Source organism: Diabrotica virgifera, chromosome 6, assembly GCF_917563875.1.
Source record: "Diabrotica virgifera virgifera chromosome 6, PGI_DIABVI_V3a".
NCBI lineage: Eukaryota > Metazoa > Arthropoda > Insecta > Coleoptera > Chrysomelidae > Diabrotica > Diabrotica virgifera.
In genome coordinates, this window is record NC_065448.1 from 204,238,049 (window position 1) to 204,261,262 (window position 23,214).

The following is a 23,214-nucleotide window of genomic DNA, read 5'->3' on the forward strand; positions in this document are numbered from 1 at the left end:
TTTTATTGTATTTATTATTTCGTGTTCTTTGTTTATTTTGTGTCCATGTTATTCTAAACATCCTTCTGTAACACCACATTTCAAATGACTGTGTCTTATTTATACGTTCTTGCTTCAATGTCCAGCTTTCAAGTCCATATTGCAGTATCGAAAACACATAGCATCTCAGAGCTCTTACTCTCAGCTCTAATCAAAGGTCTTACAGAGAATTGTTTATATTTTTACAAACGCATTTCTTGCTATTTCTATCCTGGTCCTTATTTCTGTTATTTAATCATGATTGTCTGTTTGACGAATGTTTTATGGTAAATAAAGTTTTAATGCAGGACTTTTAATCTGTCCCAACTCTTTTTCAAATTTTGTTGACTAATATATTTATGGAGGATTTCGAAACTAATATCATTTCTAAACAAAATTTAAAACCCACTGTATGGTGGAGATATGTAGATGATGTGTTTTCAATATGGCCTCATAGATCAGAATTGTTGGATACATTCCTGAATATTATAAACGATCAAGAAGAGACAATAAAATTTACAATGGAAAGGGAATATAATAACACCCTGCCTTTCCTCGATGTTTTAGTTTCAAAGAAGGATAATGGATATGAGACTCAAGTGTATAGAAAACCAACACATACCAACAGATATCTCAATTACAAATCAAATCACAACATCAACGTTAAAAAGGGAATCATAAAATCCTTATATGATAGAGCCAAAATTACTTGTTCTAACGAAAATTCATTTTTAGAAGAAAAACAATTCTTAACATCTGTTTTATTAAAAAATGATTATCCTTTATCGTTTATAAATAATAAGGAATTGGCAAGATTGGATCGAATGGAACAGAACAACATATAACGGGATCCTACAACATTCACAAGAAATAATACGAGGAAAATATCAATACCATACATAAAAGGATTATCCGAGAAACTTAAAACAATAGGACATAAATTCAACATTTCAACAACATTCAAAACAACCATCACATTGAGATCTATTCTATCTAAAACTAAACCTAACAATGAACAAGAAAGGACAAAGAATTGTATTTATAAAATACCTTGTGAATGCGAACAGTTTTATATAGGTGAAACATCAAGACCATTAAACGTTAGAATAAGTGAACATCAATCTTATATTAAAAACAGAGAATTTGATAGATCTCAAATATGTCAACACGCATGGGATAATGAACATAGAGTTCAGTGGAGAGATTCAAGTATAGTCCTGAAAGAAACAGATAGTAAAAAGAGAAAAATCAAAGAAGCGGCTCTAATTATGCTAAACGAAACCAATTGTGTCGCAAATTCCTCGGTGGAATGCAGTAGGATGTGGATACCCATACTGAAAGAGGAAGTCAATAGAAAGAAAATACCACAATTAGTAAGTCAATAGTAGAGTTAGTACATATTTTATATTTTAGTATTACTTATATCCATGTATTATTGATATTATTTATAATTTAAACAAAATTATAGTAAAGTCAGAATTTGGTATTAATTTTGAGAGTAAATTAAATGTAAGACCAAATACTTACGATGTCGGGATAGTATCACGAGGTTTTTCCTGGTTTTCCCTCGTGATTTACTATGAGATCTCTAACGCGAGAATTTTAATGTCACCGTTGCATGTGGTTGTCTTTTTAAAGACAGATCACATGCTATGATTTTTTTGTGATGGATATTCTTGAGTTGGGGTTGATTTCATGTAATCGAATGAACTATCTTTCAGTAAAGTCGTCCCAGGAACGCAACTCATAAATATTGGCAATATCATTTTAAAGTCTTCTACTTTAAAATGTATCATATGTATCTGAATTGCCGATATAAATGAGTCAAACTAAATAAATTATTAGAAGAATCTTTTTACTAAGCAACAACATTTTTGTTTATGTTAGTAGTATTTTGTATTTTGACAACGGTACCCGATTTGGGCGTCGAAACGTTAATAAAAATCATTTTTTAATAATATTGTGGCTTATTTCCCATTATAAATAGTTAAAATTGTAAAAATGCCACAAGAAAATAGCTTCAGAACAACATTTGAAGCTCTTTACTTACCTATTATTGATGAGCCAACCTCCTCTTTAAATAAATTGAAAAATTCTACAAATTATACCAGTTCGACACCTATTAGGTGTTCAACTAAATCATTGTTGTACGAGTCGGTAAGCTTCAGTGAGTGAGCTTCAATTTCATTGGGAGTTAAATTTTCCAAATGATGTAAAAATCCAAAATTGGAATGAATGGATTCATATGCAGGAAGCCTTTGACTTAAAGACGAAATGAAGTGATCTATAATAGCGATAAAATTTTGAGTCCTAAATTTCTCTGATTTTGTCATTTCAGTCTCTAGAGATGTTCCATAATCCAGTGGAGTCAGTCGAATATTCCTTAAAAGAACATAAATTCGTTAAGTGATCTAATCTAAGTGCCGCCACTCCTGAATTAAGGTCAATATTTAGATATTGGAGAGTACGTATTGTGCTGTTTGTCCTCTCTAAGATTTCATTCCAAAATATTGCAAATATTCCTGTTTCCTGTAAACTGTAAACACATTCGATTATACAAACCATTCGCATTGTAACGAGTTTTAAATTGTTCCTCGTCGTCTTCTGAAATTTTAGATTATGCTCCTTTAATCTCATTATAACGTATAACTCGTGCTTCTGCGGCATCACTTCTGGATGACCATCTAGTAGTATTTACTCCTTTAGGAACAATAATATTTCTGCCACGGTCGGAGTTGCTCTCGCTTAAAGACGCAGCTTTTAAATATTCGATTAAAAAGTTGTATATATATGCAGAGGAAGTGAACAATACATAATATAGTTCATATATAGTGCTTCTAAGAAATCAAAGAATGATATGGCAGCAGGACAACACTGTTGCAGCTTTTGCAACTAAATTTAGAGAGTGGGCGGCACACGGAATCCACAACGCCAAGATATTATGTTATCTAATTTCAGTCTGAGCACCATAATATTTTCCACTCATAACTGACGCGTTGTCGTAGGACTGTCCCATGCAGTTTTTCAAATCGATATCATCTTCTTGAAAGAGAAGAATTAGAGAATTAAATATATCTTCTACTTTATGACGGTGATTTCGCAAAAATACATTTTCAACAGGAGAAAAACCTTCCATGTAACGAAATATCAGAGTTAATTGATTGCCAAAAATTATTCTATGTGAATAATGTGCAGCTTTTTTAAGTTTCGGGCTTTGTGGGGGCCCCCGGAATGTGGGGCCCCGGGCAGCTGCCACCCGGCCAGCCTGCCACCCCTTAAATCCGGCCCTGGTAAGAACCATAAATAAAATAAATATAGATGGTTGCCTTTGGATTTAATTTGAGTCACTCACCATTCTCCCACCATTCCAAAGTTATTAAACTGTTTTTCTTTTGAAAATTGTTTCACATAGGTAGCTAATTATTATTACTTTACTAATAATTAAACATTTTATTTGTAGGAAGGCAAAGTTCCTTATATTACCATTTTTGGTAATATTAAACTTAAGATCAGCATTTTCTGCACCAGGAGATGTTAGTTTTATTGTATCGACAACTGAACAACCAAAAGATGGCCAGGAGGGAGAGGTATGTATTTATCATCATAATTTACTATTAATGTATGTAGAAACCGTAATAAGTTATCTCACATATTTTGAAAACATGTGAAAACATTTATTATCTACGTCCGTCTCTCCCATCTTTGTGCGTCGCCGCCCCTGCAATACTTGGAGCCATTCTACTGATTGATTCCTATGTAGTTTTGTTTCCTGAAATCAAATCTGAAAACTGTGTTTCATCCATCTTCGAGGTAGCCGACCTCAAAGTCGAAAAATCGAATTTTTGACTTAAGGAATATGATATATCATGTAAAGTCAGGTTATATATTGTATATAAATATAGTAATATAGAAATGATGTTTGCTAACCGTAAATAAAGTTTTCGTGATGATAATTCTCGCATTCTCAGCTTGTTTTTTTTTATTATTTTAGACCACAGAAATTGAAGATGCTAACCTAGTGCCTGTAATTTATGAAATGGATGTACATTCCAATGTGACGAATCGTTACGCTAAGACTGTGATAACAAATAGGGTAAAGAACCCAGCTAAGTCAGCCAAGCAAACAACCTTCTCTGTCGTTCTACCCGAAAAAGCATTCATTTCAGAATTCGTGATGGAAATTGGCTGGAACAAGTACCAAGCTTACGTCAGGGAAAAAGAGGAGGCTAAGAAAATATATACTAAGGTAAGTACACTCTGTAAAATATGTAACTTTATTTGCTTTAGTTCTACATTTGGCAACTATAGTGCGGCAGATTCGTGCAAATATTATAAGAATTGTGTATTTAATGATAGAAGCATCTAATTTGGACCACATATACTACACATGTAAAGGTTCAAACTTAGATATGAGGCCATCTCAGATTTTACCTTTAACAACAATGGCGGACATTCAAAATGGCGACAATACATATGTGACTAATAGCACGATAACTTTTAAACGAAAAGTCCGACTTCAACCAAATTTGGTATATGGGTTATTTTTTTGATGTATAAGATCGAGTTCCTGAACCGGAAGAATCGGTTTACCAGAAGTTGTGTTTTTCCTGATTTTTTGTAAAAATAGGTTGTTATTTTTCAATTATTTCACCCTGTATATATTAATTTTTCAAAAAGATAATACCGGCATTGAAAAGCTCGTAAAAATATTTTTTAGAAAATATTTTGAACTTTGTAGTTATCTTAATTACCATGTAATAAATGCATAACTTATCTTAACATGTACCTGTGTGCGGCAGATTCGTGCAAATATTATAAGAATTATTGTGAATTTAATGCTAGAAGCATATTATTTCGGACACATATACTACACATACAGGTGTGTAAAGGGGTAGTGAAGCGCAATACATGATGTCGTATCCTGTTGGCATCACTTAGCCTCTCCTACTCAATTTCTATCTTCACCTCCAAGCTGGTACACACCGGTAACCTGAGCAACCCCACTGGAGATTGGGTAACCAACCCCAATGGAAGGTGGGGTCAGGGCTGACGAAGAAGGGAGTCCTGGTCCTCCGATGAATAGGGGGTTGGGCTGAAGGTTAACTACCTCCTCCTAGAAAAACTACGAGTTATGAATGTGAAAGGAAGAAAAGCCGGACTGATCAAACGACGACGACTGTACGAGAAAGAGGAATACGATTTGAGGGTTGCGACATGGAATATTCGAACCTTGTATAGATTGGGAGCTCTCCAAAATCTCTTAAATGAACTAAATAGATACAAAATAGACATAACTGCCATACAAGGAATGAGGTGGATTGGAAACAATATAATGGAAAAAAGAAGCCACACGATTTTCTACAGCTGCGATCCTAAAGATCACGTCTTGGGCACTGGATTCATAGTAAACAAGAGAGTAAAACATACTATAAGAGATTTCAGAGCAATTAGCCCCAGAATGTGCATTTTAAGAGTTAAAGGACGTTTCTTTAATTACAGTCTAATTAATGCGCATGCCCCGACAGAAGAAAAAGAAGAGTTTTATGATGAACTAGAGTCCGCATATCAGTCATGCCCAAAAAATGATATAAAAATAATCTATGGAGACCTAAACGCCAAAGTTGGAAGAGAACAGCAATTCCAACCCACAATAGGTAGGCACAGTCTCCATGAGCAATCAAATGACAATGGCAATAGGTTAATAAACCTAGCAAGATCACTTAACATGGTGATTGCTAGCACATACTTCGCTCGCAAAGATATACACAAGGGTACCTGGAAGTCCCCAGATGGAATGACAGTAAATATGATAGATCATGTTATTGTAGACTCGAGACACCAATCGAATATAATAAACGTCCGCACCAGAAGAGGGGCAAATGCGGATTCTGATCACTACCTGGTCGAAAGTAGAGTAAGGGCTAGAATTTCAAACATCAAAAAGGAAAGAGGCTCTAAACATGAACGATACAAGGTAGAAGGACTCAAAGAAATAAACAAAAATAAAGAGTATAAAGAAAAGATAAGCATCAAACTAGAAAACAGACCAAAACATGAAAACCCAAATAAGGAGTGCAGAGAAATCATAAAAGAGACAGCTAAAGAAGTGTTAGGCATAGAAGGTAAAGAAAGAAGAACAAGAACGAATGACTGGTTTGACGAAGAATGTCAGATTATAACAGACAGAAAAAACAGAGCATATTTACTGATGCAACAGGGGCACAGAACCCGACAAGCAGAGGAAGAATATAAACAACTACGCAGAGAAGAAAAGAAAACTCACCGAAGAAAAAAGAGAGAATATATGAACAAAGAACTTCAGGAACTGCAAGAACTAAGTAGATCGACAGAGACAAGAAAATTTTATCAGAAACTGAAAAAAAGCAGAAAAGACTTCAAACCGAGAACGACGATGTGTAGAGATAAGGAAGGTAATATATTGACAGAACAGCAAGAGATACTAAGAAGATGGACAGAACATTTTACGGAAAAGCTTGAAGGAGATGGGAGTGAGACGAACCCTGATATACCATTAGACCAAGCAGACAACAGAGAAAAGAGTCCACCAACAATAGCCGAGATTAGAACAGCAGTAGACAAATTAAAGAACAATAAATCACGGGGATCGGATCAAGTAGCATCGGAATTACTGAAGGAAGGAGGAGACGCACTACAGAAAACAATACATGTATTGATAACAAAGATATGGTCAAATAAACAGCTACCAGCGGAGTGGAATAGTGGTATTATTGTACCATTACATAAAAAAGGGAATCAGTTAGAATGTGGAAACTACCGTGGAATCACGCTGCTGAATGCAGCTTACAAAATAATGTCCAACGTCATTTATGAAAGACTTAGACCACACGCTGAAAAAATAGTTGGCAGGTACCAAAGTGGCTTCTGTAGACAGAAGTCAACAATAGACAAGATATTTGTTCTGCGACAGATCCTTGAAAAAACAAGTGAACATAACATCGACACACATCATCTCTTCATAGACTTCGAAAGCGCATATGACAATATAAACCGAGAATTCTTAATAAAAGCAATGAAAGAATTTAATATACCAACACAACTAATAGAACTGATAAAAGAATCTCTAAAAGTAGAAAGTAAAATCCGGATACAAAACGAACTAACGGAAACAATAGATGTGAAAAAGGGACTACGCCAGGGAGACGCTCTATCATGCATCTTGTTCAACATTGTACTCGAGAAAATAATGAGGGACACAACAGTCAATACTCGAGGAACAATAATTAATAAAAGCGTGCAAATACTAGCATTTGCAGATGATGTTGACATAATCGCAAGATCAAGAAGAGAAATGATAGAGGCATTCAATCAAATAGAACGAGCTGCACAAAATAGTGGCCTGAAAATCAACCAGAACAAAACAAAATATATGCAGGTAAGTAAAAACACAGAAATAAGGCAGCCACAAAATATAACAATAGGAGAATACAACATTGAGGGGGTAAAAAACTTTACATACTTGGGATCCCTAGTCACATCTGATAATAACGTAGCAGAGGAAGTGAAGAGGCGAATATTTATTGCCACTAAAAGTTATCATGGCTTAATTCGGCAACTAAGGTCAGACAACGTCGCAAGGAAAACAAAATGCCAAATATACAAAACCCTAATAAGACCGGTACTCACATACGGCTCAGAAACCTGGACACTCACTAAAAGAGAGGAAATATTGCTAGCCACCTTTGAAAGAAAAATCTTGCGACACATATATAAGGGCACAAAAGAAAATGGAATTTGGCGAAGAAGGTACAACTTTGAACTATACGAAATATACCAGGATCCAGATATCATAACATTCATTAAAATAGGACGGCTGCGTTGGATGGGACATGTAGAAAGAATGGAAGAAGACGAAATACCAAACAAAATATTCAAACAGATGCCAGAAGGAAAAAGAAAAAGAGGAAGACCGAAGCTGAGATATTTAGAACAAATAGAAAATGATATAAAAACCTTAAAAATAAAAAACTGGAGAAAAAAAGCACGAAACAGATCAGAGTGGAGAAGAATCCTGGAACAGGCCAAGACCCAGAAAGGGCTGTCGAGCCAATGATGATGATGATGATGATACTACACATACAAAGGTTCAAATTTAGATATGAGGCCATCTCATATTTTGCCTTTTACAAAAATGGCGGGCATTCAAACTGGCGACTATACATTTGTGACTAATAGCATGATAACTTTTGAACGAAAAGTCCGATTTCGACCAAATTTTATATATAGGCTCTTTTTTTTATGAATAAGATCGAGCTCTTGAACCGGAAAAATCGGTTTACCAGAAGTTGTTTTTTCCTGATTTTTTTTTTTTTGTAAAAATATGTTGTTTATTTTTTCAATTCTTTCACCCTGTATATATTAATTTTTCAAAAAGGTAATACCGGTGTTGAAAAGAGCGTAAAAATACTTTTTAGGAAATATTTGGAACTCTTTAGTTATATTAATTACTATTTAATAAATGCATAACATATCTTCACGTGTAGGTGCCTATGCGCGGCAGATTCTGGCAAATAATAATATAATAATTATTGTGCATTTATTATAAGGTCATCTCAGATTTTGTCTTTTACAAAAATGACGGACATTCGAAATGAATCTGCCGCCCATAGGTACTTGTGAATATACGTTATGCATTTATTAAATAAATGGTAATTAACATAACTAAAAAGTTCAAAATATTGCCTAAAAAATAATTTTACAAAAAATATTTTTACTTAATCTTTTTCAAAAATTATTATATACAGGGTGAAAGAATTGAAAAAAAAGCAACATATTTTTACATAAAAAAACAGTAAAAACACAACTTGTGATAAATCGATTCTTCCGGTTCAAGACCTCGATCTTATTCATCAAAACAGAACCTTGATGCCAAATTTGGCTGAAATCGGAGTTTTCGTTCAAAAGTTATCGTGCTATTAGTCATATATGCCATTTTGAATGCCCGCCATTTTTGTAAAAGGAACAAAAACTGAGATGGCCTCATATCTAAATTTGAACCTTTATATGTGTAATATATTTGGACCAAGTTATATGCTTCTACCATTAAATGCACAATAATTCTTATAATATATAGGTACATGTGAAGATACGTTATGCATTTATTAAATGGTAATTAACATAACTAAAGGGTTTCAAATATTTCCAAAAAAATATTTTTACACGCTTTTCAATGGCGGTATTAACTTTTTGAAAAATTAATACATACATGGTGAAAGAATTGAAAAAAAAAAACAATATATTTTTACATAAAAACTAGGAAAAACACAACTTTTGGTAAACCGATTCTTCCAGTCCAAGACCTTGATCTTATACATCAAAAAACGTTATTAAATATACCAAATTTGGTTGAAATCTGACGTCTCGTTCAAAAGTTATCGTGCTATTAGTCACATATGTATAGTCGCCATTTTTGTAAAAGGTAAAATCTGAGAATGTGTAGTATATGTGGTCCAAATTATATACTTCTATCATTAAATGCACAATTGTTTCACATATCGGCTACACTACTAGCAGGTTAGAGTTTTTCTTCTTGTATCAGTAGATTTTTGCAACAATATCTTTATAATTTTTGAAGTTGACGTTGTGCATTTTTGGATGGGGAAAAAGCATTGAATTCGCGACCGTCATCGCTTCGCCGAAAAAAATTATATACGTATATACATTATGTGTATGTATGTACATATAAATAGTATAGGACGCAAGCAGCGCGTATTAAATATAGCACTTCTTTTTGGATGGGGAAAACGCATTGAACTCGGACCGTCATTGCTATGGCGAGATATTAGTAATTTATATACCTACTAGAGGTTGAATTGCTTATAAGTACGGCGGAAGTTATAATGATTGGGGGAGGTACACTTAAGATCATACTTTCATGAGCATACTTTCAATCAGTAGTAACACGTTGTACTTGCGGAACACATAGTTTATGAAAGTTTGTCATTTTTTGAAAGTTTTGAAATTTTCACTTCTGTCGGCACTCCCCTGAGTGCCAATTTTTTGCTTCTTTAGCTTACTATGCTTTTTACTCTATCGTTATCTATCGTATTCTTCATTTATATTTTTTTTTCTGTTTTGATCTTGTAGCTGGTCTTGTATCTTGGTTGAGTAAGTCCATTTACGTTGCAAATAATTTGTTTCTCTCGTGAGTTTGAATTACCACAACTCGATGCAGTATAGAGACTAGTTTTTAATAAACTAATCATAAATATGCATCTTTGTTTTTTATTCTTCTTAGCTTTCTATCGTCCATTTTTTGACGTAGATCTATCATAACTCCTTTCATCGTTCCATCGCTCTCTGTCCTGAGCAACATGTTTCCAATTTGTTCCGGATATTTTTTGATATCGTTTACCCATCTCATAATATGTGGTCTTCCTCTTGGCCATCTGTGTTCTCCAATGTTGAATTGTGGCGTTGCAACGTTGGCGTTTTTGTCTTGCAGTGTGGCATGAGAAGCTTAATTTGAGTTTTGACAATTTTCGTTGGTGATGTCATCGAATTTTGTTTTTGATCTTATCCAGTACTTCCTCTTTTTATCTGGCAGTTTATACCTAACATATCTCTTTTAATTGCCCTTTTTGTTGTGGCTAGTTTATTCATGTTTTTCTTGTTAGAGTCCAGGTTCAACATTCAACTAAGTTTTTCAAATACTCTACTAATTTTTTCACATAATATTATATTAAGCTTTTTTTTCTAAATTTCACCACCAATCAACTAAAATACTTTATTAATGCTCATGTCTCATTTTTGTTTATTTTATTTTTGTTTTGTTTTGTTTTATTTAGGCTGTAGAAAGTGGCCAAAGCGCAGCTCATGTAGCGATAAGTACCAAAGATTCCAACACTTTTACAGTTTCAGTTAACGTTGGAGCTGAAGAAAAGGCAACATTCTATTTGACCTATGAAGAACTTTTGGAAAGAAACAATAACCAATACGATTTAGTTCTCAACATTCGTCCCGGACAAGTAGTTGACCATCTTAATGTTCAAGTAAGTAAATTAATTTCTCTAATGACGACTATCTAATTAAAGCTCAACAATAAATACAATATTAAAAGGAGGAACATCTGGCAAAAGTTTATGGATCCAATAAAGTACTCGATCTCGAAGAAGTAGGTACTTACTAAGCATCGTTATATGTATTATTCTTAACGTAAGGCTGTTCTAAAAGTTAAACTAAACCCTCCCAAATATGTTTAAATTTAGACACAATTAATAAATATTTAATGTTTACACTTTGATTACTAGGTATACATCAACGAATCCAGGCCTTTGGTCTTTGTGAAAACTCCATCTCTACGGTCTGGCAACGAAATCGCTAAAAACAGCGATAAACTTGACCCTGCCTCTTTTATAGAAATCATTAACTCTACCAGTGCTCTAGTTAAGTTCCAACCAGACGTTGTTAAACAACAGGAATACGCTAAAGAGTTAGGAGGAATAGAGTCCAATGGTCTTGCAGCACAATTTATAGTTCAGTACGAAGTTGAAAGAGATCCACAAGGTGGAGAGGTTTGTAAAAAATATTAATTTCAAACAAACATAGTTTTATGTAGGTTTAAATGTCCTTCATTATTTAATTATATCTTGTATTGTACTTTTTCTATTTAATAAAATAAAAAGGATATATTTTAAATATATTTAAAATATGTACCATATTTCACAAACACAAATTTTTCGGCACAGGATAGTACTGAATCGCGTGTGTATATACCTATTATTGTTAATGTTATATTTACCACTCTCCAAATCATCATCATCATTCTCTTTGACTTTATTCCTATGCAGGGTCGGCTTCCCTAATTGCATTTCTCCATAAGTGTCTACCTTGGGTCATATCATCCCCAATTTGGGCCATATTAATCCCCTTTACCGACGCCCTGCCTAAGTGTCTTCCCAGGTCTTCTTTTTTATTCGTGTCCTACTCCTTTCAGGAACCGGCAATTCAGAAATTCTTTATATTGGGTGACTGAAATCTCAATGTTGAACATGACCGAATCATCTTAATCTAAGCTCTCTCTCTCTCATTTTGGCATCAATTGATACCACCCCTAGACTTCCCCTAATATGCTTATTCCTAATATTATCCTTCCTTGTCACTCCACTCATCCATCCTAGCATTCTCGTTTCCACCACGTGCATTCTTTTTTCTTCTTTCTTTTTAACTGCCCAACATTCAGTTCCGTACATCATAGCCGGCTCTTATGGTTGTTTTATTTTTCTTTAGCTTACCCAATTGGAATTTTTCTATCACACTACACACCACACACTCCCTTCCACTTTATCCAACCAACCTTAATTCTACTGCATGCATCTCCATCTATTTCACTATTACTCTGTAATACCAATCATAGGTACTTAAAACTACTACTTTTCACAATCATTTTAGCATCCAAAGATATCATTTTATTTGTAGTAACTCCATCTTTAAATGGGCATTCCAAATACTCTGTTTTTGTCCTACTTAAACCTTTTTCCTCAATTGCTTGTCTCCACTGTTTCAGTTTTCCTTCTAACTCGCATTTCCTATTAACACTACATAATCAGCTATATTAAGCACCAGGAAATGTTACCCTGCAGCTTCGCTGTTATCTGATTCAAAAATATTGAGAATAAATACGGACTAAGCACCGAGCCTTGGTGCAATTCTACTTTCACATGAAATTTATCAGTCTCTCCCACACCTGTCCGCACACTAGTTGTTGCTCCCTCATACATATCCCTCACAATCTTTATATAATTCACCGATGACTCCTTTTTTATTGAGTGCCGACCAGATAATCTCTCGAGAAACTCCATCATATGCTTTCTCAAGATCAATGAATACCATATGAGCGTTTGTTTATTTATTCCTGTATTTTTCCATCAACTGCCATATAATGAAAATTGCATCTGTTGTTGATCTGCCCCGCATAAAACCAAATTGATTATCGGATATTTCGGTTTCTGCACGTATTCGTCTATCAATTTTATTACTCTCTCCCATATTTTTATGGCGTGACTAAGTAGTTTGATGGCCCTGTAGTTTATACACTGTTGTATATCTCCCTTGTTTTGTAAAGAGGGTCTAATATACTGCTTCTTCATTTGTCTGACATTTATCCAACTTCCATAATAATTCTATTAAATACAAGAAGTTTACCCCTCACCAAATGTACCACTAAAATACTATAAAGTATTGCTCTTGTATATACATCTCGCAGTAACTTTACCTCTTTTTCTTAGGTTTTGTTGCAAGATGGGTACTTCGTACACTTCTTCGTACCAAAGGACGCAGAAGTCATCCCCAAGCATGTATACTTCATCTTAGACACAAGTTCCAGTATGTACGGTACCAAACTCCAGCAACTCAAAGATGCCATGACCAGTATTTTGGAGGAGATCAAACCCGAAGACTCACTCAGTATTGTCGAATTCAACAGCGAAATTTACGTTTGGGACATAGAAAATGAGAAATCAATTCTTGCTCAGTGGGATAACTACAGGGAACCGTTTGAACAATTAGGTGTAAGTTACAGTTTTAGTAAGCATCTAACCATAAAATGTCTCTCAAGTTTTTAGTTTTTAGCTAAAAATAGGAATAAACTTGTTATAGTCGGTTCGCTAAACTCAGATGCAACTGGCTAGATATTTTAGTCAATATTTTTTTTTGTTTTTTGCCAATTTTGCAAAAATTGACAAAATTACTAAATATTTAGTGATTATTAACTATTTAAAAATTATTTTTTGCCAATTTTGCTAAAATTGGCAAAATTACCGACTAAAATATCTAGAAAGTTGCGTCTGAGTTTAGCGAACAGACTATATTGTATTTATTAGAAAATTGGGATTAGTCAAAAACCATTAGTCAAGCCAACACCAAAAGTCAAACACTTTTGATAAATAGACACTTTTCACAAGAACAGAGTTAATATGAAAAGAATAATCATACAAGATTAAAGCATTGGGAATGCGGATTCATAGACGTATGCTGAAGATACCTTGGACAACAAGAAAAACTAATGAAGAAGTACTAAGCAGGGTCAACAAAGATAGAGAACTGTAAATGACTGCTAAACATCGAAAAATGTCTTATCTGGGACATAGAGTGAGGGGAAATCGATATAAAATATAGCAACTGATCCTTAGAGACAAAATAGAGGGTCTTAGAAGTTTAGGAAGAAAACAAGATTTTTGGTGAATGGAAAAAACATTCGTGAATGGACTCAGATATCAAATGCAAGACAATTATTCCATATTGCAGAAGATCGAGAAGCCTTCTCAATGGTAATCGCCAACGTCGGATAATTCTGATATGGCACGTAAAGAAGAATGGTCGTCTAAAAACAAGAACGACGGCGAATAAGGCAAAACATTATTATAAACGATCACAACTTCGAAGTGGTTAAAGAATTTAAATATCTAGGAGCAACAATCACAAATGAAAACAAATTAGAGCGAGAAGTTGAAACGAGAATAATGACAGGAAACAGATCTTTCTTTGCAATGCAACATCTAATGAAGATAAAACTTTTTTCACGAGGTTCAAAAATCCAGATATATAAGACTATAATACGACCAGCAGTCGCGTATGGAAGCGAAACATGGACGCTAACAAAAAGGGAAGTTAATAAATTGCTGGTGTGGGAACGTAAAATCCTTCGAATGATATATGGCCCTTGCAGAGACATCGTGACAAACGAATGGAGGCGCAGATACAATAACGAGCTAGAGTCTCTATTCGGAAAAGAAAATCTAGTCAGATATATAAAGGCCAATAGACTCAGATGGCAGGGCATGTGATACGTAGTAATGACAATCGCCTTATAAACAATGTGTTCTGGGAAAGGCCAGATGGAAGAAGGTCTGTAGGGTGGCCTAGAAAAAGGTGGAAAGATGCAGTCAAAGAAGATCTAGAGAAAATTGGAGTGCGTCAGTTGGAATTAGTGGCACAGGACCGACAAACGTTGAAGGCAATAGTAAACGCGGCAAAGACTAACGAAGAGTTGTAGCGCCATTGATGATGATGGCGTAAAGAAGAAGAATCATACATGCCTGAATTCTCCATCGAAATACCGGTTTAATGATGTGCCACACATGGTATGTTCTATATTCTATATAATATAGCAAACACTAGAATAAGAATAATATTTTGACTCAACATTTTTAAATAATGACAATTGATAATTGAAGCAAAGACGGATGGACTACCCCAGCTAACTGAAGTAATATTCGAAAATAATACCTCAATCATCCAAGATAGCTATCGTTCACCCTAGCTCAGTCTCTCAAGGTGTGTGTTCGCCTTGTCCTAATCTTAAATATAAACTATTAAAATTCTGAATGAAAGCAAACAAAACAATACTTTAACTAATCATGTTTATTGTTCAATAAAGATATAATGAAAATATTACTGATTAAATGCATTAACAAAAATATTCAAAATCTGGTCAAAAACTAACAATTTCTAGATCATACTTATGGCTTTTGGTATCTGGTTCGATAGTAACTTCTTGATGTCGAATGCAGCGAAAGATGTTGAGTGCTCCTACAGTTGGTGGTTGTTGCTGTGTGGATGCATCCTATTGTCTTGCCTTGTAGTTCCATCACCGGTGAGGATGGACTGAATCTTCCGAAGGGAGAAAGGTTGATTTCTTTCCAAAAACCCAAGAGATGATTTGATGAAATAAAAATCTGGTATCAGCCTGTAATTGGCTTTTATAATTTTATTAATTTTTCCCATTCATTACTAATTGTCACTGTTATTGACATAACAGCGCAAACTATGAGGAGATGGACAACCATGTTCCGTATTAAAAGACAGATACTTACAGAGTAAGAATATATGAAGTACTTTCGGTATGATGACTTAGATTTTAGATAAAAAGAGATACAGTAGATAGAGGATAACAAAAGAGGGCACCAACGAGTTTTTAATGAAGAAAACAGGTAAAACAAATAGAAGAAGATTATTGGTAATGAAATATTAAAGAAAATAGAATAAAATAATTACTTAAAAATAAAATATGAAAGATGTGACGTTAGTAACGTTACATAATATAGGTAAAAATAAAGTAAACACTCTGAACCTGGCAATACTAGAAGATTTAAATTAATCATATTATAAATTATAACATATTTCTATTTTTATTATTTTCAATTAATTTAAAAATATGTTCTCTTATTTAGAAACTTAACTTACCAGGACCAGTGTCAGCAACAAAGGAAGCAATTGAGAAGGCTAAGAAACTTGTCGAAAACATGCAAGCTGGAGGTGGCACTCACATGATTGGTGCATTGGACGCTGGCCTGTATCTTGTAAAATCCGAAATAGAAAGAACTAAAGATAGCAATGACCATAGACAACCTCTTGTAATATTCCTAACCGATGGACAGCCCAACATAGGCTTACATTCTACAGTTGAAATTATTGATGTGGTATGTATTATATCGGGCAATGCCCATCTCGGCCCAAGAAACAGGTAGGTCTTTTAAAAATGTTCCAAGTCGGCGCAAAGATTAAAACTGCCCGAGATAAAATATACCAGCTCGGCTCATGGGATATTAATTGTTACTATCAAATAATTTTAAATCTCAATGGAAAAAATACATTTATATAATAGTATTAATAAAATCATGACGCTTTTTTGAATGTATATTAATACATTTATGAAGTATATTTGGGAAGCAGTGGCGTAGCAGATACCCAAACAGTCAATATGTCTCAAACATCTAACCATTTATTTATCCTATGTACCAGTAGCGAAATCGATTCCACGGCCAACATTTCCAATCAAGAAAAACTGTTTCTTAAATTCGCAAATAACCCAAAATTTCTGTACAATATTGAAGGAAGGGGTATTGAGGGTAGGATGTTTTTCTATGTTATGATAAGAAATTTTTCCTAATCTATAATTCCAAGATAAAATTATTATTATACATACCTACTAATGGGGTACTAATACCATACCTATCTGTTAATCTTCTAGCCGACCTGGGGGGTTTTAAAATGTACCTGGGGTATCATAAAGGACTAAAGGATTATAGTGAGCCGAGATGGGAATACCCCATTTTATCAGAATAGATTTGGATGACAGCAACTTTTTATTCAGAAGGTGTCTAAAATACCAACCGTATCATTGTTATTCCTTAAAATGCTTTTGAATTGATGCTTTGTATCGTTTTCTTCACATCTTACGATCTTTTCAATATTTATTTTCTCTATAATGGGCGTTTTAACCCATCGAGGGTTTTAGCCAACTCGACAACATGCCTCCAGTCATCTCTGTCTTGAGCAATCTCCATCCAATTCTTCACGCCCATAGCTTCAAGGTCCCCTGCTGTGGCAAGTGCATCCATGTGGTCTTCTTCCAGTTGGGACTTCTTTGGAGTCTTCTGGACTTTATTTCTTTTATGTTAGGGTCTGGGTATAATTCTTCGAGCTCTTGGTTAGTTCTTATCCTATATTGTCCTGTTGCTTTATTAAGCACAGGCCATGAAAATGGACAACTTGCGTTTTTTCAGCATTAAGATGCAACCAGTTATCGCAAAACCAAGAATATAAAGATGAAAGAAAATCATTACATTGATGTTTTAGGATTTCGTTGGATTTGTTTGATAAAATAATTAACGTATCATCTGCATATATAATAAAATTTACCGCTCTGTCCACTTATACGATGTCGTTAATGTAGACTACAAAGAGAATTGGACCCATAATAGATCCTTGGGGAACACCCATATTTGTAATAACAAGACTAGATGTACAACTGGTCACACAATTCTCGCTGCGCATCTGCAGGCTTACATATTGTTGTCTAGTCTATTCTTTAGGAATGACATAATCCACTGTAATGAATTTCCTGTAATATCTATCCGTTTTAGTTTTTTAAATATTTCATGGTTGACACAGTCAAATGCCCTACTGAGATCACAAAATATTCCAAGAGGCATTCACCTGCATTAATCAAACTGGTTAAATGAGAATAAAATAGATATACTACCGTATTAGTGGATTTATTTTCTTGAAAACCATGTTATTTAGAGTTATGATATTTTTGTTTTTAAATGTTTGTTAAAATAAAAAAAAACATGAAATCCTTTATAAAAGGTATATTTGTTAAAGTCCCTATACAGGGCTACATCATAGAACAAACAGAACTAGTTTTCAATCGGTTGACCGATCATCATCAGTGTTTTCCTAAAATGTGTATACGCTGTGAGCTTCGCTGGTGTCGCTCCTGGCGGATACTAATTCAACTTTCACCGGTAATTTTTAAATTTATTATTTAATTGTTATCGCTTAATATTTACAATGCTAAAAAGTAATTAAATTGTAACAGATTTTTTTAAGATTTTGCTAATCATTTTGACGTTCTATTGATGAAATATTAATTTCTTACTTCGGATACTTTCACAATTATCGTGTAGATGGCGCTAAGATTAAAGATTACTTTATAATTACATATTACGGAACATTAAAAAAACGTAAATTTAGTATTTAAAACGTAAGTATATTTAAGGAAAATTATATACCACAGCTTTACCAACTAATATTTTTTATAATTAATGTTTTTAATTTTAATTTTAAATTAATCACTTTGATATTTATGTCAAATTTCCGGTAAACGTTTACAGACTTGCCACTACTGGCGCTCGCGAATTTATAAATATCCCCTCTACGTACGAGCTCAAAGCGTATAACCTGATAAAATGATGTAAAGTATTTAAAATTTGACTACAATTTTAGTAAGTTATAGGTTATACTCACTTGAATCGAACATGTCAACCACCAAAGTAAAAAATATTAAAATTAATCCGTCATAGGAACATGTAAAAATGATGTGAATTTACACATGGATGTTTAAAATATCCAATGTTTCACGCTCGAGGTACTATTGGGCTAAATTTGACTTGTTCACATCATGGCTGTGTGAAAGCAAGTGGCTTTGATAGCGGAAATTCTGAATGGTGACATGACAGAAATGACAGTTCCACAGGAAGTTAAAATTTCACTGTTGGTTTTGTGATATTTATTGTAAAGTTTGTTAAATTATTAACAATAAATACAGTCGCTCCCACTATGGTAAATAATCTGTTAAAATGAAAATGAACTTGATATAAAAGTTAGAATATTTTTAATGAAAGAGATAGGCAAACCACATTACACGTTGGAACGAAAACTTAATAAACGTTGTCAAGCTCTCTTATGTGAACATCTAGGGCTTAGAAAAGCAATTTTATGTTGATATCAAGTTATCGATTTTATTCGAATGATTGGAAGTTGTTATAGTATGTGGAAGTACCATAAAAGATCACAATGGGGGAGACAGAGATGTAGAAATGTCTCATAATCTGGAAGGGATGTTTAAGACAAGCTCAGATTCATGCGACTATTTCCCAAGGTCCCTGCAGGCTGCCCAATCAGAACTCTAAGGGTTCGATAAAACAGACCGTCATATGATATAGTTAACCATAGGAGAGAGGGTTAAGTGCTAGAGGTTTATGAGATTGTAATGGAAATGTGACATGAACGGGACCCAGAAAGAGTAGTGAGAATATTAAATTTAGTTATGATGTGAATAGATAGGGTGAAGATAGTCATAGAAAAATTATGGATGAAAATTTAGAGATGGAGATGTATGTGGGTGATGATAGCAGATGTTAGTTTGTATGTGTATCATTGGATAGACGATAATGGTTAATGGGTAGAGATGAATGAGGAAAGAAAATCATTATGGATTGTGCCAAATTAACTGTAGATGTGACTGTAGGAAAATGATGGAAGTAATAAAGAGGTGAAAGTAATATTGTAATTAAGAAAGAAGTTGAGAAAAGAGTTGTCCATGAAGTGAGTGGAACTCCCGGTTGAACGAAATATGGCGGTTGACACAATTTGGACTTTTTTGTTTTTCTTTGACCATTTCTAGGTCCTCGTAAAAGTCCAACTTTAAGAAGTCTCTCTATGGGATGTTGTATAGGAGAGAGACGTCATCTGGGATATTCAGAGTATGATTTTTCTCTTTAAGATGTTGTGAGAAGGTAGAGGTGTTCTCTCTTTTAGTGTGTTCAAGAGAGCGAGAAGTAAGTGATCTACAAGTTCTTCCTACATTGTTTCATGCCGCATTCAAGGTCCAAGCTTCCATTCCATATTCCATAAAACAAAGTCGAGAAAACGTAGCACCAACCTAGCTCTTAGCTCCAACTTCAAATCTCTTGTGCAGAGCACTTTTCTAACTTTGTTAAAATTTGCTCTAGCCTTTTCTATTCTGATTTTGATTTACTGGAAGTTATCACCTGTTGAGTTGATAATAATTGTTCCAAAATATACATATTGGTCGACTCGTTCGACATTAGATCCGTTTATGAAGAAATTCTCGTTATTTCTTTGAGTTTTCGATATTCTCATAAATTTTGTTATGTTAACGTTCATTGTTAGACCGTATCCTTGTCCAAACTCTATTCTGGTTACCAGCCTCTGAAGATCCTTAATATTTTCTTCTAAGATGACAGTGTCATCCGCATATTTAATGTTGTTAATGGGAACATATTTATAATATATATCAATTTTGATGTAATTGTCTGAGCCATATTTATAATCATCACATTTAGGTTACCAAGTTAAACCAAGACAATATCAAAGCTCCACTTTATACTCTGGCTTTTGGGGATCTTGCCGATGAAGATTTCTTAAGAAAACTTTCTTTGAAGAACAAAGCATTCTCAAGACAGATTTACGAAACTGCAGATGCCGCTATCCAACTACAACAATTCTACAGACAAATATCTTCCCCACTTTTATCAGATGTTCACTTCAAATACAACGACGATGCTAGTGAAGTAACTAACACAGGTTTTCCTATTTTGTACGCTGGTGGAGAAATTGTAGTTACTGGACGATTCGTAGGTAAGATTTTTTTCCTCTATGATCTTTTATTACATCGTTGAAGCAAAATGTTTACCAAGTGTTCTATAATTGATTTAAATTAGTTTAAATTAGTATTTAAATTTACGGATCCAAAAAATTGGCAATATTAATAATTTCAGTGATATTGGCAAAATACACTTTGTTAAATTTTTCTACATATGACACATCCCTACTCTTATAACGGAAGAATTCCTAGAAATATGTTGTTCCATTTTATCTTTGCCCATTGCCCATGCGTCACGATTCATTTTCAAACAAATTAAGTCAAAACATAAAATGAAACGTACGTCGATGTGTATATACATTGTGTATACTGTATACTACACTCACCGGCACAACATTCCGCCACCCAAAATTTTTGATTAAGTTTGACAATTTATAACTCCGATTTTCAAGATTCTTGCACCAGTTTGTAGGTATGTACCAGGTGTCCCAATAAGAATGGCTCTCGGCCATATCTCAGGAACCGTTTATAGTACAGCTTTGAGAAAAAAATATTTATAATAAAAGTTGCCTCGAGAAAAGCCTAGAAATTATTTTCATAATTGTAGGTCCACCGCTAGAGGGCGTAATTGAATATCAAAAATTAAAAATCAAAATTTTACAAAATTTACCTAATGAAAGGGCACTGGAAATCCAATCATAGTATTCTTCATAAAATTCTGCGCATATTTGATTTCATAAGTTTAAGTCTACCTTTGCAAATAAGAGGTGGGGGTGAGTGGGAACCTTCTTATGAAAAAATGGCTGTAAGTCCGGTTCTGCTCAATCGAATTTCACATACTTGGTCTTGTTGAAAACACCTTTTTTCGTCAATGTAAGGGTCTTATCTTCGAGATAGCTTAATAAGAAATATGCCAGCTAGTAAGCGTTATTTAATTATTTTCCGAAATCTAGTTTTCTTTGGAGAATATTAAATACAAGTATGCATTTTTAATCATGTATTACAAAGTTAGACTCAATTAGCAACATAATACTGAAAACCGCATGTCGATACCTTTTTTCTATCTCGAGATATCTTAAGAAACGTGTAAATTTTAAACAACTGTTAATGTCACCGGTAAACGAAGTTAAGGAAAAGTAGTGTGCTATGGAAAAAACAAATAAACATTTTCCAGATGTAAACGTATATAATTAATTAATACAACAATAAGACAATCACTATAAAATATAACAAAGGAATAAAAGCAACTACTTATACTTAGTGACGACCTAAATGTTCAAATTGTTGCCCATCATTTTCGATGCAAGTATTTACTCGTTCAAGAGTAGACTGAACAGCAGTCTCAATTTCTGTTTGCGCAATGCTTTGAATGGCCTTCCGTATTCTCTAGATTCTAGTCTAGATCATGATTTCTCGAGTAGTGGGCCTAGTGGCAAAAACAAGGTCTTTAATCCGTTTAAATATCCGTTAATAAAAGTCTAAAACAGATAAATCTGTTGCTATTCAATCTACTCCTGAAAGAGTAAATGATGGGCAACAATTATTTGAGCATTTAGGCAATCACTAAGACTAAGTAAGTAGTTGCTTTTATTTCTTTGTTATATTTTATAGTGTTGTTTGTCTTATTGTTGTTTTAATTAATTATATACGTTTACATCTGGATGACAAAGGGAATAAAAATAGATGGAGAATACCTAAACAACTTACGTTTCGCCGATGATATAGTCATAGTAGCTGAGGATCTAGGTATGGCAAGAGAGATGGTACAAGAACTCGTTGTAGCTACAGAAAATGTAGGTTTAAATATAAACATCTCAAAAACAAAAATAATGACAAATTTGGTACCCAACCAGAACATCAGTATTGGTGGGAAGGAAATAGAACTCGTAGATAGATATAAATACCTGGGACATGAAATTACGATTGGCAGGGATAACCAGACTCATGAGCTGAAGAGAAGAATCGGTCTTGGGTGGGCAGCATTTGGAAAACTGAGAGAAACTTTTAAAAGTGAGTTACCCACATGTCTAAAGAGAAATGTATTCGATCAGTGCGTCCTCCCAGTCTTGACGTACGGATCAGAAATACTTACCTTAACTAAAGCCTCGGCTACCAAACTAAGAGTCACGCAGAGAAGAATGGAGCGGTCAATGTTAGAAATAACTCTGCTAGACAAAATCAGAAACGAAGAAATCAGGAGAAGAACAAAGGTGACTGACGTCATCGAGAGGATAGCCAGGTTGAAGTGGAGATGGGCAGGACACGTAGCCAGAATGACAGATGGGCGATGGACGAAGAGGTTATTG

General features: G+C 34.1%; 1 protein-coding gene across 1 annotated transcript in view; it reads left to right on the plus strand.

The window, feature by feature from the left end:
- The window catches only part of LOC126886279 (inter-alpha-trypsin inhibitor heavy chain H4-like), a 111,822-nt gene that overhangs the window by 31,454 nt on the left and 57,154 nt on the right, over positions 1–23,214 (plus strand). The window contains exons 3-9 of the mRNA XM_050653150.1: positions 3,479–3,605; positions 4,010–4,264; positions 10,845–11,048; positions 11,307–11,570; positions 13,284–13,565; positions 16,227–16,475; positions 20,649–20,943. Coding sequence (XP_050509107.1) covers positions 3,479–3,605; positions 4,010–4,264; positions 10,845–11,048; positions 11,307–11,570; positions 13,284–13,565; positions 16,227–16,475; positions 20,649–20,943 — 1,676 coding nt within the window. The remainder of the gene's footprint in view (positions 1–3,478; positions 3,606–4,009; positions 4,265–10,844; positions 11,049–11,306; positions 11,571–13,283; positions 13,566–16,226; positions 16,476–20,648; positions 20,944–23,214) is intronic.